The sequence below is a fragment of the Sinocyclocheilus grahami genome, unplaced genomic scaffold, assembly GCF_001515645.1.
Source record: "Sinocyclocheilus grahami isolate Dianchi unplaced genomic scaffold, SAMN03320097.WGS_v1.1 scaffold14.1, whole genome shotgun sequence".
Taxonomy (NCBI): domain Eukaryota; kingdom Metazoa; phylum Chordata; class Actinopteri; order Cypriniformes; family Cyprinidae; genus Sinocyclocheilus; species Sinocyclocheilus grahami.
In genome coordinates, this window is record NW_015505193.1 from 684,397 (window position 1) to 702,425 (window position 18,029).

An 18,029-nucleotide genomic window follows, 5' to 3' on the forward strand; every position below is an offset into this window, starting at 1 on the left:
CCCCCCCCCCCCCCCGGGCCACACTGATGTACTAAAAAAAATGTCCAGGGTTGGCAGGTCTGCATAATGTTTTGTAACGATGGAGTCATGGAAACACAAGGTGGGGGATCCACTTGCAGTAGGATTTATTAAGAACATAGCATTTGGTGTTAAGGCCAAATAATTCAATTTTATTCTCATCTGACCATAACACCATTTTCCATGTGGCCTCAGAATCTTCAAGGTGCGTTTTGGCGAAGCTTAGTTTTGACTGCATGTGGCCTTTTTTGAGGAGTGGCTTTTTTCTTGCAACCCTCCCATACAAGCCACATTTGTGGAAGATTTATTGTGATATTGTTGTCACATGCACACAATGTCCACTCTTTGTCATAAATTCCTGCAGCTGCTTCAGAGTTACTGTAGGCCTCCTGTGAGCCTCTCCGAGCAGTTTCCTCCTGGCTCTTTCATCCAGTTTGGAGTGACGTCCTGATCCAGGGAGGGTCTGTTTTGTACCAAATACCTTCCACTTCTTAATAATACACTTCACTGTGCTTCTAGGCATTGATAAAGCCTTTGAAATTTCTTTGTATCCATCTCCACAACTTTATCCCGGAGATCTTTTGACAGTGCCTCGCCATCCAAAGTTGATTGTTAGCTTCAGTTGCACTACCAAGGACTGAAATGCTCCAGGAAAGCTATTTTCATGCTGAGCTAATCAAAATGTGCACGGCTGATCACAGTTGAAAGTCAAATGGCTTTTTTGTGCCATTGAGAAGGTGATCCTTTTTCCAACTCAGTGATTCTGACTTTTTTTTTCTGACATGTTGGTGTTATATCTTTCACTTGGATGTTATAAGTTGCACTGAGTAAATACAGCTGGATAAAACAAAAACTGTATCTGTCTTCACTTCAGGCTGCAAAGCAACAAAATGTGGTTATTTTAAAGGGGGGTGATTCTTTTCTATACCCACTGTATATACACACATACATACATATATTTGAAATGTGATATCATCTTAAGTATTTGTTGATTGTTACTTTTTCTAAGTGTTTACTTGTACATTTATTAAATAGATAATGGGAAATGCAACCCAAACATTCCACTGTCCCAGTTTAATGTGGCTTGTCTGGGATTTTGTTCGTAAACAAAACCACAGCACATGAAAGTTTCAGACGCCCGACCATACACTGATGTTATCACAGCCGTGACTGCTGTTCTGTAGGACAGAGCATTTTGTTAACCCGAGGCGCTAACGACACCGAATCATCTGTAATTTATCTAATTGATTCTCCACTGCTTAATTAGATTCTTGTCACTCCTAATGCATCAGTGATGAAGACCCTTGGGGTACGAGAGAGAGAGCGAGAGAGATGAGCTTTCTTCTTATAGTTGATGACACAGGCACCAGTCGTTGCTCTAGTCTCATGTGATCACATAGACAGCTTTTAGTCATTTTGTGGTAATTATTCTGCAGTCAGCAAACAAGCAGCTGTTTACAAGGACTTTATTCTGCTCTGTTTGTAAAACAGATTTTTAGATGGTATGGGAGTTGTTATAAATGAGGTGCTGTGTTTAGAGCTATAGATTTTCAGTAATAAAATATAAGTAATAATATATTTTCCTGTAGCTTGACTTGTAGTGCATGGCACCAGCAATGCCAAAGTCATGGGTTTGATTCCCAGGGAACACACAAACTGATCTATATCATGAAATCACTGTAAATTGCTTTTCACACTATGATTAACTTTGGATTCATGTCTTTTTACACCCTTTACTGGCGGTGAAGGCATGCAGTGTGAATCAGTGCAGTGCTTGAATATTACAGCTAGTTGTACAGCTAGCAACAGATAGCCAATCATAGACTCATTTATAATGACTCCATTAAATATTCATGCACTTGGTATGGTTGTAGAAACATCCACAAGTTGTTTAGTTTAAACATCTGAAGGAGAGTTAAAACTGATGCATCAGATGAGATGCTATAATTTTTGTAAATGGGCAATTAAAAAATGAAAATACTGTCATCATTTACTTGCCCCCTTATGTCGTTTTAAACCTGTATGACTTTTTTCAATGGAACACACTTGGAATGGAAAAACTTTTTTTTTGGTCTATTCAGTGAAGTCAGTGGTCTCCATTGTTTTTGGTTTCCAACATCCGGCATAAGTCACCAGAGAGTCCGTCATTGGAAGATCCAGTATCCAGTAATGTCATTTGATTTTAAAAATTAAAACGCATCCATGGACGAATCATTCACAATAAGATAAATGACATGGATTTAGAAAATAGATTTAGACCAACTTTAACACAGAACATTTTAATGCAAGTCAACAGGCTTTTCAAGATACAAAATACTGCCAAACAGGCGCTTTTGCATTTCGTTTCGAAACTAAATCATCCGCCATCGTCTTGTCTGTCTCACCCCTCTCTTCTTATCAGTCAGCTCGACTCACTCGCCGAACTGGATAAATGAAATCTGATCTGTGTGATGCGATTGTCGTTCGGCATTCAGTTTTTAATTGTAGTATCTGTTCTTTTACTGAACTACATGATTTTTATTACTATAAAAAAATCAAAACGATGGTGGGGGTCAGTGCCGCGGTGGGCAAGTGACGTAACCGGTGTTGCGGCAAGCCTTGTCCTCTGGAGAAGCAGGGTTTCACTATTTAGCCGGAAGGCATCACTCAAACACACAAAAACACTCAATCACCTGACAGGTGGAGAATCTGACAGCAGTCAGCCGAATCCTGCCCACAACACTAGACTCTTAGCAGACAACTCTAAAACTGACATGCAAAATCTGTGCTCAGCGAAAACTTCCTGAACTTCACACACACATACATAGACGTCTTGCACTTTCATTCTATCTAAATGGAGAATCGAGTGCTTTGCGAATCAATTGTTTTTGTGTCTTGTAACAAGGCACCGCGGGATCACCGCAGCGAGCAATGCTGTGAGGAGACAATCAGTGCTCAATCTCAAAATCCACTAAAGCACGCATGAGGAAAATGGGAGATCAGAGGTATAGTTAGACTGAATTCCCTCTGGGTTTGTTCGGGAACACTTAGCCACTCAAACAATGTTACATCATCACGTTTTATTCCGAACAATGGTTTCTGACTGTTTCGATATCTGTAAACATTAAATCCTAGGAAAGGTAATCACTACTAGCATTACATCACTATCATCCATACAGTGGGCATAGAAAATAAGCACCCTCCTTTAACAATCATATTTTGTTGCTTTGCAGCCTGAAATGAAGATGGGCACAGTTTTTGTTTTATCCAGCTGTATTTACTCAGTGCAACTTATAACATCCAAGTGAAAGATATAACACCAACATGTCAGAAAAAAAATTAAAACCAGAATCACTGAGTAGGAAAAAGAATCACCCCTTTGTGTCAGTATTTTGTTGAACCAACTTTTGCTTTAATTATAGCCTTTAGTCTGTTGGGATATGTCTCTAGTAACTTTCCACATCTAGACTTTGCAATATTTGCCCTCTCTCTTTTGCAGAACTTCTCAAGTTCAGATACATTTGATGGTGACTGTTTGTGAACTGCAGTCTTCAAGTCATTCCACAGATTTTCAATGGGGTTTAAGTCCAGGCTCTGACTGGGCCATGCAAGGACATTCACCTTTTTCTCCTTCAACCACCATATATACCTTCCACTTCTTAATAATAGACTTCACTGTGCTTCTAGGCATTGTTAAAGCCTTTGAAATTTCTTTGTATCCATCTCCACAACTTTATCCCGGAGATCTTTTGACAGTGCCTCGCCATCCAAAGTTGATTGTTAGCTTCAGTTGCACTACCAAGGACTGAAATGCTCCAGGAAAGCTATTTTCATGCTGAGCTAATCAAAATGTGCACGGCTGATCACAGTTGAAAGTCAAATGGCTTTTTTGTGCCATTGAGAAGGTGATCCTTTTTCCAACTCAGTGATTCTGACTTTTTTTTTCTGACATGTTGGTGTTATATCTTTCACTTGGATGTTATAAGTTGCACTGAGTAAATACAGCTGGATAAAACAAAAACTGTATCTGTCTTCACTTCAGGCTGCAAAGCAACAAAATGTGGTTATTTTAAAGGGGGGTGATTCTTTTCTATACCCACTGTATATACACACATACATACATATATTTGAAATGTGATATCATCTTAAGTATTTGTTGATTGTTACTTTTTCTAAGTGTTTACTTGTACATTTATTAAATAGATAATGGGAAATGCAACCCAAACATTCCACTGTCCCAGTTTAATGTGGCTTGTCTGGGATTTTGTTCGTAAACAAAACCACAGCACATGAAAGTTTCAGACGCCCGACCATACACTGATGTTATCACAGCCGTGACTGCTGTTCTGTAGGACAGAGCATTTTGTTAACCCGAGGCGCTAACGACACCGAATCATCTGTAATTTATCTAATTGATTCTCCACTGCTTAATTAGATTCTTGTCACTCCTAATGCATCAGTGATGAAGACCCTTGGGGTACGAGAGAGAGAGCGAGAGAGATGAGCTTTCTTCTTATAGTTGATGACACAGGCACCAGTCGTTGCTCTAGTCTCATGTGATCACATAGACAGCTTTTAGTCATTTTGTGGTAATTATTCTGCAGTCAGCAAACAAGCAGCTGTTTACAAGGACTTTATTCTGCTCTGTTTGTAAAACAGATTTTTAGATGGTATGGGAGTTGTTATAAATGAGGTGCTGTGTTTAGAGCTATAGATTTTCAGTAATAAAATATAAGTAATAATATATTTTCCTGTAGCTTGACTTGTAGTGCATGGCACCAGCAATGCCAAAGTCATGGGTTTGATTCCCAGGGAACACACAAACTGATCTATATCATGAAATCACTGTAAATTGCTTTTCACACTATGATTAACTTTGGATTCATGTCTTTTTACACCCTTTACTGGCGGTGAAGGCATGCAGTGTGAATCAGTGCAGTGCTTGAATATTACAGCTAGTTGTACAGCTAGCAACAGATAGCCAATCATAGACTCATTTATAATGACTCCATTAAATATTCATGCACTTGGTATGGTTGTAGAAACATCCACAAGTTGTTTAGTTTAAACATCTGAAGGAGAGTTAAAACTGATGCATCAGATGAGATGCTATAATTTTTGTAAATGGGCAATTAAAAAATGAAAATACTGTCATCATTTACTTGCCCCCTTATGTCGTTTTAAACCTGTATGACTTTTTTCAATGGAACACACTTGGAATGGAAAAACTTTTTTTTTGGTCTATTCAGTGAAGTCAGTGGTCTCCATTGTTTTTGGTTTCCAACATCCGGCATAAGTCACCAGAGAGTCCGTCATTGGAAGATCCAGTATCCAGTAATGTCATTTGATTTTAAAAATTAAAACGCATCCATGGACGAATCATTCACAATAAGATAAATGACATGGATTTAGAAAATAGATTTAGACCAACTTTAACACAGAACATTTTAATGCAAGACACTACTTTTCAGACACTGGTCAATTTTGAAATGGAAGGCTATTTTGCTTCCATAACTTATCCTCTTTCAGACTAGTGGAAAGAAAACTTTCAAAGTACACATTACACTTTATCTGTTTGCATCTGTAGATTTCATTTACAATACATAAAATGAGTTTTTCTTTCTCATGCACTCAGCCAGAAATCCCCACTTCAGTAGCACTTACATACACCATTGACTTTACAATTTCATTCCTATCTATATTCTAAAGGTTTTTACGGAGGGGTTTGTTCATATATCATTCTCCTGATTTAAAATTATAATCCTTAAAATGTGTTAAATTTGTTTTCGCCTGAAAATATTTTCAGATTTCTGGAGTGATAAAAAGAGATATCCAAAATCCCCTGTGTAAAAACCATTAACTCTAACATGTCGACAAAATGAATGAAATATTCAGTATTCAGATTTCTGTTCTGGAAATGTATGCAAATTAGTGCATATTAAATTGCATAATGCCTCTTTTGCAAATTCAAACATAACATTTCAGACAACTTGTAATACAAAACAGTTATCTTAATGTACTGTGATTAATCAACTGGGGAAAGTACACTGAAATCTTTTAATTGCAATTTTTTCACCTGTAGTGTGTTGCCTTAAGCATGAGAAGCCCATTAGTTGTTTTAGATAGAAGCATCTGCCACATGTCATGCAAATGTAGAACAGCACAGTCAATCATAGCAGTGAGGTTAGTGATGTGATATTTGTATGTCTAGTGCGCTGTTGGGGGCTGTGTGTGTGTTGGCGGGGGGCTGATGGTGTCTACAGGCGGGTAAATGTGGCTCACATGAGTAAGGAAGAACAGATTTGTCCCTGCTGTTCGCGCTGATGATAACCATCTCAATGCATCCAGACAGATGGACCGTGTGTGTTGGGGAGAAGAGACCACCATAGAAAAAGATCCTTTGTGTGTCTCTGTCTCACTTTCTTTTTTGTGAGTGCTCATCCCATCTTTTTATCATTGATGGGCTGCACTTTAAGGCATAAATGCAGGGTTAAGATTGTCTTCTTACATTTCTGGCTTTTAAAGGATGTTTTTGTCTCTCTGCTGCATTCGGAGTTGGACACGGAAAGACTTGAAGGCCCTTATGTTTCTATCCTTTCATTTAAAAGCATAAGAGGCTGGATATTAGCATTTGGTCCAATCTCCTAATGCAGTTAAAGAGGCTGCGCTGGAGTCAAACAGAAGGACAGGAGCTTCCACCTGAGCTTTTTCATAGCGTCCACACTCTCACATGCAGCCACTGCTTTTAACCTGATTGGCTCATCAGCGGAGCAGGACAGGGATCAGGGAGAGTAGCTGTGTGGGGGTACGTCCAGGTGGTCCGGCCGTGGTGGTCCTGATACAGGCATGGTGCTGGAGTCTGACCTCACTGTCCTGCTCTCTCTTATGCTCAGTGATTACATCATCGAGGAGAAGAACGCTGTGCTCCAGAAGAAAGAGAATGAGGGATTCGGCTTCGTCTTGCGAGGAGCAAAAGGTAAGACATGACTGAGTTCATGGCCTCATTTTGCTCTTACAGTCAGAGTTGCAGCTTCTTTCACAAAACTGGGTAACATTACACACTTAAAGAAAAAAATGTATTTGGGAATTGATTGCTTGTGAAAACCAGCCAGACTTGAATGCAATTTTACTACTATCAAGTTTAAATAGTTTTGTTTATGGGTTAATATTATCCAATAGCCTACTGTATGTGGCCTTAAAGAGATCAGCTGAAAAAGAAAGTCATTTCATTTTGATGGAAGTGCATATTAAGACCAGAAGCATTGTTTATTATTTAATTAATTTATTCAATATAAAAATGTATATTATTGTTGTTGTTGTTGTCTAATTACCAACAGTTAATAATAGTTATTTTTTATTAATAATCAAATTATAAGTTATTATTATTATTATTGTTGTTGTTGTTAAGATTTTATTTTTAAAATGTATCACTGTATGAAATTAGTTGTTATTATTATTATTATTATTATAAGTAACAATAGTTACAACTAGTTGTTATTATTTTTATTAATAATAATAATCTAAATCATTTAATATTAATCAACATATTAATTAATCATAATTGCCATCAAAATTATAATAAAAATATTAGTATTAAATTCATTATTTAATAATAATAACAACAACAACAATAATAATAGCTGGCACAAAAGGATTAGAGAAACAGAAAAGATTTTTAGATTTAAGATCTTCTAGTTGTGATTTAAAGAACGTATAGTATAATAAACTATCAAGAACTTTTTCATCTTCATTGAATAACCAATTTAAGAAACCCTGTAAAAACCTAAACCTTGTAAGAACCATTGAACCAAAATGTAGTTTTTCTCTACAGTTAAAATTAATAATACTATGAAATAACATCCATCACACATCTACATTCATTTACATGAAATAATCACAGAATAGTTCAAACTCATTGCATATCAGTAGTGCAACAGTGTGCGTGCTTTACAGATGCAGTTCGGTGACAGCATCAAATAGAGTTACATGAATGGGTGAACTTCATTACTTACATAATCAAATATTCGCGGTCACTGGTTCATATTGTGACATTTCTGTAGCATATATGTTGACTCAACAGCATTATTAGACAGTTGTGTTTGACAACACATATGGATCAGCAGGGTTTGTAAGTAGTGTGTGTGTGTGTGTGTGTGTGTGTGTGTGTGTGTGTGTGTGTGTGTGTGTTAGTGCCCAGTCTCTGGGGTGGCACCATCCTGTGTAGGAGTTATGAGTTCCTAAAGCCATCTGTTACCCACATGGTGCATTAATATCTCTTATTAATATGTGTGTCAGCAGTCTCTTTATTGCTTTCATAATTCCTATACTATGACTTCCTCAATGATTAAGAGCAAAACACTTACAGATCTATTTAGACATATGTTTATATTAACAGAAAGGCTTATCAAAGGACAGTCTAATTTTTTACTTTTACTTATCCCGGCAGAATTATGTATAAGTAAGCCATTCACTGACTTCTCAAAGAATCTAAGCACCAGTAATGTGATATTGCATGTGATTCTCTGTGTTTGTGTAGCGGAGACACCCATTGAAGAGTTTACACCTACACCTGCCTTTCCTGCACTGCAGTACCTGGAGTCTGTGGATGTTGAGGGCGTGGCCTGGAGGGCGGGGCTAAGGACTGGTGACTTCCTCATTGAGGTAAAGGATTGGTTTGTCCGCTGATATCCCAGATCTTTTTGTATCCACTATTCATCATGTTTCACATTTTCAACATATAAAAATGCACTAATATTTGTTGCAGCTGTGTAATGACCTTGAGTCTAGTCTGAGATGCTGGGAATGTACCAGAGGGATGAAAAACACTTATGATTTCTCTGTGATTGTATCCACTATTCATCATGTTTCACATTTTCAACATATAAAAATACACTAATATTTGTTGCAGCTGTGTAATGACCTTGAGTCTAGTCTGAGATGCTGGGAATGTACCAGAGGGATGAAAAACACTTATGATTTCTCTGTGATTTTTTTCTCTCAGGTGAATGGTGTAAACGTGGTAAAAGTGGGACACAAGCAGGTGGTGTCACTCATCCGGCAGGGCGGGAATAACCTCTTGATGAAGGTGGTGTCAGTCACACGCAAGCCAGAGTCTGAGGAGTCAGTCAGGAAGAAGGGTAAGGTGCTTGTTCACGTCAAACAGAACTGTTCTATCCTAGATAATAAAGGTGCTGTATTTTATTTTGTTTTGTTTTATTTACATTAAATCATTATTATTATATTTTCTTTATTTGATATTTTCCTTGTTTATTTAAATTTAATTTTTCATTTTATTTTATGTAATTATAAAAATAAATTATTTTATTTTATTTTATTTTAAATTGTTGAATTTTCCAGCAGTGAAAATGCAAGTATTCATATTATTATTATTTATTTTATTTTTTTTACATTTTCCTGATTTATTTTGATTTTGATTTTTTTTATTTCATTTTAAAGTTAAATTGCTGGATTTTTTAATTAATTTTAATTTTAATTTTCCAGCAATCAAAATGCAAGTGTTACAGGGTATGTGACTTAGAAACAAGGTCTGCAGTTTAATGTATTGCTTGATTGTAGTTCATATGTGGTGTTGTAGTTGAGTTACATGGAATGTGCTGACTGCTGGTTTTGTTTGTTTATTGTGGGCGGGGCTACTGCAGTCAGACAGAAGAGCTCTTAAAGGCATGGGTTGCTAGGAAACCAGTCTTTGATGCTCTGTACTGTATGTGATGATCAGACAGTGAGAGATTTCTCTCAGCAGGACGAATCTAGTCTCAAACATGAGGAAAAGAAATGCTGCAAGGATGAATAAAGGAGTCAGTGTAATGATCATAGCCGATTGTGATGGCGATGACTGTGTTTGTCAGAGGAGAAAACTTCAGGAGCATTAACTAAATGACCGGGTTGTTTGTCACAAGGAATTGTGATAACTAAGCAGATTGAAGTGTTTTCTGTGCAGCCTTTCCACATACACACATTTGTGCGTTCCTACACCCACTCAATCGATTAGCAGCTGGGTATGAGTCTGCCGGTAGAGTTATTAGAACTATAGCAAAACCTCGAATACCAAAGAAGAAGTCTATTCAATATCCATGTAAACTATCCTCACTTTTATCTGCAACTCCCACACACTATCTGAACCCTTCATTGACCTGTGTTTGCCTTTAGTGGATGATGGAGCTGCATAGTAAGACGGTCGTTTAGTAGACACTTTTATCCAATATGTCTTACAGTATGGATTGAATCAGGATGGTCGACTAACTGTAAAGCACTTAAATAAAACCGATCAAATGTAAGTTCTTGTATTCAATTTTTTGCAAGTCTGAATAGATCCATCAGACATTCTCGCTGTCTTTTCAGTATCTCACTCAATGGATGTGTGTAGTTCAATTACTTTATGTTCTGTTGCATTTTTATTTATTCATTTTATTTTTATGTTATTGTATTTATTTATTTTTTATTTTATTTATTGAGTTGCTGGATTTCTCACCAAGGAATATTTATTTATTTAGTGGATTTTTCACCAAGGAGTATTATTAATAATAATCCACAGCAATATGCTTTAATGTAGTTCATATATGTTCAAAAATAAGTCTTGCAAGTGCAAAATGCATTAACTACACTTACATTTAATCAATGCATTTGGCAGATGCTTTCATCCAAAGCAAATTTTTTTAAATCTTTTTTATTTTATTTTATTTTATTTATTTATTTATTTTGCTGGATTTTTCACTAAGGAAAACATTTAACATGCTCCTGAATCAGATTTCTTTTTCAGACCCCCTTCAATTTTTCACTCTTTATTTATTTTTATTTATTTATTTTTTTTATCAAGTTTGTTGCTTATAAATAAGATCCGCAGCTTAATATATTGCTTAAATGTTGTTCATATATGTTCAACAGCGAGTCTCTTAAGTGCAAAATGCATTAACTACACTTCTATTTAATGCATTTGTAATTACATTGCATTGAAGTTATACACTTGATTGGTTCCTGCATTCACTGGGAGTCGAACCCATGACCTCGGTGTTGGAGCAGGATGCTCTAGAGCAGGGTTGTCAAACTCAATTCCTGGAGGGCCGGAGCCCTGCAGAGTTTAGATTCAACCCTAATTAAACACACCTGATCCAACTAATCAAGTCCTTCAGGCTTATTTGAAAACTATATGGTATGTGTGCTGGAGCAAAACTCTAGGAATTGAGTTTGACACCCCTGCTCTACAGCATGCAACAGAAATGAACTATCCCTACAATCAGAGGGAAGTGATGTGTTGCTTATGCCCCTTAGACAGATCCTTACCCTAAAATCTGTTTGTCGATAAGAATATTGTTCTTACTTGACAAAATCATGGTCACCTGCAAAGTTATTGCAGGGTTATTGCATAACTCTGGGGTATGCAAACTACCACACACTTACACACTACTGATGAAGTAATAATAGAGTGTCTGTTGTTAGTTTTGTGGCTATATCCTCCCACACACACATACAAACTCACACACACAGATTCTCACAGTTGAAATGCACAAACCCAGGCCTTGCTCCTGCCAGAGTTGCCATGGTTACTACAATGCATGTTTGAAGTAAGTATTGCATTAGTGCCTTGGTATTTCTCTCCTCGTCTCTCTCTCTCCAGCTCCACTCCAGTCTGCAAGGTTGTTTGCTGAAGGAGTGAGGAGTTTTACGCCGATGTTACTGAGACAACAGAAGTGTCTGATTTCCTGGAACTCTGATTGTTTTCTTGTTGCTTCTTGTATCACTGCTTGGGAGTTCATAGCATGCTTTGGACATAGCAGCAGGTTTCGTTTCTGAGAGACAAAGGGAAACTCGGCCACCATTTGGGTTGAAAGAGGCTGAATGTGATATGAAGGGTTTTGGGAGACGAGTATTTCTTTCTACCATCGGAGGACCACCAAGGACGGAAGTTGGTTTCTGGTCGTGCAATTACACAGGAGATGTCTGATAGTTGCATGATTCTATGTTGCATGTCAGAGAGAGAAAGACGGAAGGAGAGAGTTTAATCGTGGTGTGGCTGTGTGGTACCGTGATCTTCAGATGAAGATGGTGAAAAAGCGCTGGCAACTGCCGATGGGCAGCAGCCGTGAAGGCCCCTCGCCACGCCATCCTATTTTCTCATCTACTCCTTGCCTTTCCTCCACAGCGCCCCCACCTCCAAAAAGAGCGCCCAACACCACCCTCACCCTGAGGTCCAAAAGCATGACCGCTGAGCTTGAAGAACTAGGTAAGACGCCCACAAACAAACACATGCACTATGTTGTGAGGTTGAATAGTTTTTCTAAATTGTTTTCCATTTATAGTTCATCCAAAAATGAAAATTTGCTGAAATGTACTCACCCTCAGGCCGTTCGTGGTGTAGATGAGTTTGTTTCTTCAACAGAACAGATTTGGAGAAATGTTGTTCAACAGTGGATCCTCTGCAGTGAATGGGTGCCGTCAGAATGAGAGTCCAAACAACTGATAAAAACATCACAATAATCCAAAAAGTAATCCACGTCCATCAATTAATGCCTTGTGAAGGGAAAAGCTGTGTGTTTGTAAAAAAAACAGATCCATCATTAAGACTGTTGTTTCCGGTTAAAATACGAGTCCTATATCCATAATACTACTTTCTCCAGGGGAAAAAGACATCTCTTCTGACTCAACAAAGAAATATCCACAGACCAAGCCTCGTTTACAAGCGAAAACAGTTCTAAACAGTTCTGAACAAATGTTGGTGGTTTTGATGTAAAAGGACAACAGGGAATTTTTTCACTAGAGGAAGTGTTATTATGGATTATGGACATGTATTCTGACTGCAAGCAACAGTTTAAAGTTAAAATGACTTAATGAATTTGATTCTTACAAACTTGCAACTTTTCACTTCACAAGATGTTAATTGATGGACTGGAGTGGTGTGGATTATTGTGGTGTTTTTATCAGCTGTTTGGACTCTCATTCTGACGGCACCCATTCACTGCAGAGTATCCATTGATGAGCAAGTGATGTAATGCTAAATTTCCAATGAAGAAACAAATACTGTAATTTACCCTATTGAAGGGCTGCATGTTCTTGGATTCAGTGTGCACTTTTTTAAGCTTATGTGCACATGTAGATGGACATTTTTGGGCAACAGGGTTTCCTTCAAATAGTCAGATAATCATTCAGATTATGAAATAGTCAATTAGGAAAATAGATAGTTTTACACATCCTATTCCCCTGACACATGCACACACACTTGGATGCAACATTTTCTCTCTGTGTTGCTCTTTCTTGTTTATTTATTAACTATGACATCTCCGTCCTGCAGCCATTTGGGCTGTTCAAAACATCAGCTGTCTTTTCCTCTCTCACTCAATCTGTGCTCTGCGTTTACTGAATTCATTACACATATTCACACTCACGTTCACACACTGAAACACATATCGACAGATATTTGCTGCTGTGAGACTTTAATGGAGAAGTGTTCTGTACATTTATTTCATGCTCAGCCTCTGCAAGGAGGAGAAGAGGAGGTGAGTTACACATTGAGGTTTTTAGAATCCAACAAAATCACTGAAGTGCGCAACATGTGTATGCAACCATCTTCACCTTACTCATGTTGGAATATGATTTATTTAGCTCGGTTCCAAAGCCTAGTGAGCTGCCTACCTAACCAGTATTTCTAGGCATTCCCAACACAAAGGCAGTAAAATTATGTTCTCCCTTAAAATATCTTGTTTTGGATGTCCCATAATGTTTTGAAAAAACTCAAATATTAAAATTGCTATTCTAAATTTAACATATATTGATTAAATTATTCAAATAAAACAAATATGTGCAAAAATGTAATTGATTAATGACTATTTCATCCAGTATTTCTGTGCAATGTATTTTTTATGCATATTTGAATTTAACAGTCTTAACGTAGCAACATGTGCTAACGCCAAATTGGAAATCTAAGTTCCATTTCTCATGTGCTTCACACAAGGAATTCTATTTGTTCCAAATGAGTCACTTACGGGGTTCTATTTCCGTTAGGATGCTGCCTTAGGGACTGTTTACACAGGATGCATTCTTGCCTCCATCTGTGATGTTTTTTTATTGTTTTTCTTTGCGAACATGCACTAATGTACTAATGTATCCTGTCTATGGCACTGCTCAAGTAGACAGTATACAGCCAGGAAGGTCTATGGGTTGGAACCGAGCTTGTCACATACAACTTTTGCCATAAAATAAGGAGCAATGATGCATTGTGGCATTGTGTTAATGTCATTAATATTTCCATTTCATGTGTACTTTGTCTTTTTTTATTTCAAAGCATGTGAACAAATGAGATCCATATGGCAAACTGATGAGCACTATTTGTGTGGGTGTGTATAATGAACATGGTTTTATATGTGTTTCTTAACAGAAAGGCTAGATGAGATTTTGGCCTCTCAGGAGACAGTACTGAGGCCAAAGGTAGAAGCAGACTACAGAGCAGCCACGGTGAAGCAACGTCCTACCAGTCGCCGAATTACACCAGCAGAAATCAGTGTAAGATACAGTATGTCTGCACACTCAGATGATCAGAACGTGTCCTATTTTAGCAGCATTGACCCAGATACCTTGTATGTACACAGTGAGAGTTCAAAAGTCAAAACGTTTCTTTGTTTTACATTTATCAAACTGAAAAACTGGCTCTATGCAGGTTTAATGGTGGTCTAATGTACCAGCAGAGTTCTGCTGTATACCAGCATCCAATACACAGCATACTCTATGCTGGTCCTTTCAGCAGGGATAAAGCTTCTCACAAAAACAGTAGCCAGTAGAAACATTTTGTTGAAAATGTGCCAAAATATTTGTGCTTGACCCTTATAAACATAAATGTTTTCTTTGTGCAGTCTCTTTTTGAGCGGCAAGGACTTGCTCTTCATGGTGCTCTACACCCAGCGTTGGAAAAAGCCCACATGCAGCTGCCGAAAAGCATGGCTAGAACAAAGTCTTTTGGTAATTCTTCAGCAATCTTTTACATACACTCCTCAATTAAGCTCCTCAATTTTAAATAGCAGTAAAGTGCTTGGCTTTGTTCTAGTTTCTTTTATCTATCTGTCCTTTGATCCTCAAATCTGAATGTAATGAAATGCAGAACTTTGACACACAGTAACATTTGTAATGCCAAGAATAAGAGGAGTTGTTAAAGGAAAGAGCAAAGATCAAATCTGTAAAATATTGCATACTTGTTCATCATCAAAGCTCAGCCAAACCCAAAATACATTTTTATAGATCTGTCTTTCTCTCCGTGCAGGAGCAACTGAAGAGGATCGACTGTCTGCCCTGGCAGCGGAACACAGGTTTCCGCGGAGCTCCTCCATGACGGACAGCCTGAGAGACAGCCATAGTATCCCTCCACCTCCTCAAACAGCTCCCCCACCTCCCCCATCGCTTTACTATCTAGATACTGGACCCCCTCCTTCGTTCTGCCCACCCCCTCCCCCTGGCCGCATTCACGACCCCAGCCGTTCCAGTTTCAAACCAGGCTCTGAACCAAGACTGCACGTTTTGCCACAGACAATGTCTGCTGAGCTGTTTGAGCCACCTCGCCATGCCTCCCACATGGATCGGCAGAAAAAAGCCCGCTCCATGATCATCCTACAGGACTCCTCCCACCTTCCCGTGGAGCCTACTGACATCCCCAGGCCAGGTGCTGTTTCAACTCCACCTGAAAGGATCAAGCGGAAAGGTCGAGTCATTGATAACCCCTATGCCAATGTCGGCCAGTTCAGCGTGGGCCTGTTCACACCGAGCAAGCCACAGCGGAGGAAGAGCCCACTTATAAAGCAACTGCAGGTGGAAGATGCTCAGGAGAGAGCCTCGCTAGCACTGGCATCCATCCATGCGAGAGAGCACTCTCCCTCTGGGCGCCTAGCTGCCCACCATACAAGCAGGGCTGATTTCTATCAGCAGCAGCAGCAGCTGTTGCAGGCACGCAGTCAAGCTCAGGCTGAGGGACTGTTGCAAGGAAAGGGACCTTTCGCTGCTGCCATTGCTGATGCTGTGAAAGACCGGGAACGTCGTCTGGAGGAGAGGCGGAAATCCACAGTCTTCCTATCAGTGGGCACTATGGAGGGCAGTTCGGCATCACCCCCAGAGGCCCCCTCGCTCACACCATCCCATTCGGTTGATGAACGAATGCTCACACGTGAACTTGGTCAGTTGCCTCCTCCTGCCTTGGCGTTGCGTCCCTCTCCTGGGGGCACCACCTTCATTCACCCACTGACGGGCAAGCCCTTGGACCCCAACTCTCCATTGGCACTTGCGCTGGCCGCAAGGGAACGGGCATTAACCTCCCAGAGTCAGTCCCCTTCAAGCAGCCCTGAGCCCAGAACTAAACATGAAGCTGCTGGAGGGGTGCTATACATGGAGACCCAGACCAAAGAGGCTGATCGGTCAGAGGGTGAGTTTGCCTCACCTCCCTTTTCCCCTGCAACGAAAAGAATTTACGAGACCTCTGCCCCCACCAGCAGGATTCAGTGGGGAAGTCCCATATCCACTAGGAAAGAGTTAGAAACAAGGACAGAAATGAAGGAGGAAAGGAAAATTGAGGACAAGAAGAGTATGATCATCAGCATCATGGACACATCCCAGCAGAAAACTGCTGGACTTATCATGGTTCATGCAACGAGTAATGGGGAGGCAGTGAGGCCCAGCCCAGAGCACAGTGTTCCCTCTCCTAAAAGGGCATTGTCAGAGAGCCCGAAACCCATGTTGGCCGAAATAAAACGTGCCAAGTCCCCTGGTCCCGATGCTCCTTTGAGATCCACCCCACCTCCAGCCACAGCTCCAACTTCCCAGCCACCTCCCAGTCCATCCTCAGATAAAACCCTGGCACAGGGTAGTTCTGAGGAGGACGTGGAACCCTATACGGTCACATTGCCACCTGCCATGCTGTCTTCCAGTGATGAGGAGACACGTGAGGAGCTCCGTAAAATCGGTGTGGTTCCTCCACCGAATGAATTTGCCAATGGCCTCCTTGGAAAGACACCTGAAACTGCAGTACCTCGTGCTCCTACGTTGGCGCAGACAACCACTTCTGCCCTGCCCTCAGCTCCACCCCCTCCCCCCACCACTCCAGCAGCAGTTGCCTCAGCAGCACAGGTCCCCGCTAGCAGTGGCCCGCAAGCAGCCTCAGGGAAGCCATCTGAGTCCCACCTGGGCCCAGAGTCTGCTGCTGACTCCGGGGTGGAAGAGGTAGACACTCGTAGCTCCAGTGATCACCACCTAGAGACCACGAGCACCATCTCCACTGTCTCCAGTATGTCCACACTGTCCTCGGAAAGCGGCGAGCCCACGGACACCTACACCACTCACGCAGATGGCCAGACGTTCATTCTTGATAAGCCGCCAGTGCCTCCAAAGCCAAAGCTCAAGTCCCAGCTCAGCAAGGGCCCGGTGACATTCAGGGACCCCCTGCTTAAGCAGTCATCTGATAGCGAACTGCTCTCACAGCAGCACGCGGCTGCGCTGGCTGCTGCTGCGGGAGCCTCAGGCCCGGCCAGACCCCGCTACCTCTTCCAGAGACGCTCCAAGTTATGGGGGGACCCCGTGGAACCCTGTCCACTTTCGGGGGCAGAGAAAGGCAAGCCCACTGTGATCAGTGAGCTCAGCTCACGGCTGCAGCAGCTGAACAAGGACACACGCTCACTTGGGGAAGAGCCGCTTGGAGCTTCACTTGACCCCGGAAGGAAATCACCCGTGGTCGGTGCAAGGTAAGGCGTGAATCCTGGAGAAGACCAAATGCAAATAAACTTTGCAACCAAATCAAAACTTTGACCGTTTCTAAAGCAACATTGTAAAGAGAATTCAGAGGTTGGTAGTTTGTACTGCAAAAGTTTCCTATTAGTTAAATGGCAGTGAGAACACTGCAATTCTTTTCCCGTATCTGAATAACATTGTTTAATCGAAACCGATGGTTTGTGTTTAGTAATATCAAATAACATTTACATAAACAATATATTAAACATCCTCATGAAAATGGCATCTCAAAGAATACCAAAAAGCATCACCTGTGTCTGTCC

At 40.2% G+C, this 18,029-nt stretch overlaps 1 protein-coding gene across 6 annotated transcripts in view; it reads left to right on the forward strand.

The window, feature by feature from the left end:
• Positions 1-18,029, forward strand: part of LOC107599926 (SH3 and multiple ankyrin repeat domains protein 3-like) — a 78,058-nt gene that overhangs the window by 54,728 nt on the left and 5,301 nt on the right. For all 6 annotated transcript variants that reach the window (XR_001610718.1, XM_016291662.1, XM_016291672.1 and 3 more), the window contains 8 exons: positions 6,891-6,973; positions 8,534-8,658; positions 8,999-9,134; positions 12,155-12,235; positions 13,482-13,505; positions 14,384-14,508; positions 14,856-14,961; positions 15,260-17,720. Coding sequence is in view for 5 of the 6 variants with exons in the window: in XM_016291662.1 (XP_016147148.1) it covers positions 6,891-6,973; positions 8,534-8,658; positions 8,999-9,134; positions 12,155-12,235; positions 13,482-13,505; positions 14,384-14,508; positions 14,856-14,961; positions 15,260-17,720 (3,141 nt within the window). In the remaining variant the exon portion in view is untranslated. The remainder of the gene's footprint in view (positions 1-6,890; positions 6,974-8,533; positions 8,659-8,998; positions 9,135-12,154; positions 12,236-13,481; positions 13,506-14,383; positions 14,509-14,855; positions 14,962-15,259; positions 17,721-18,029) is intronic.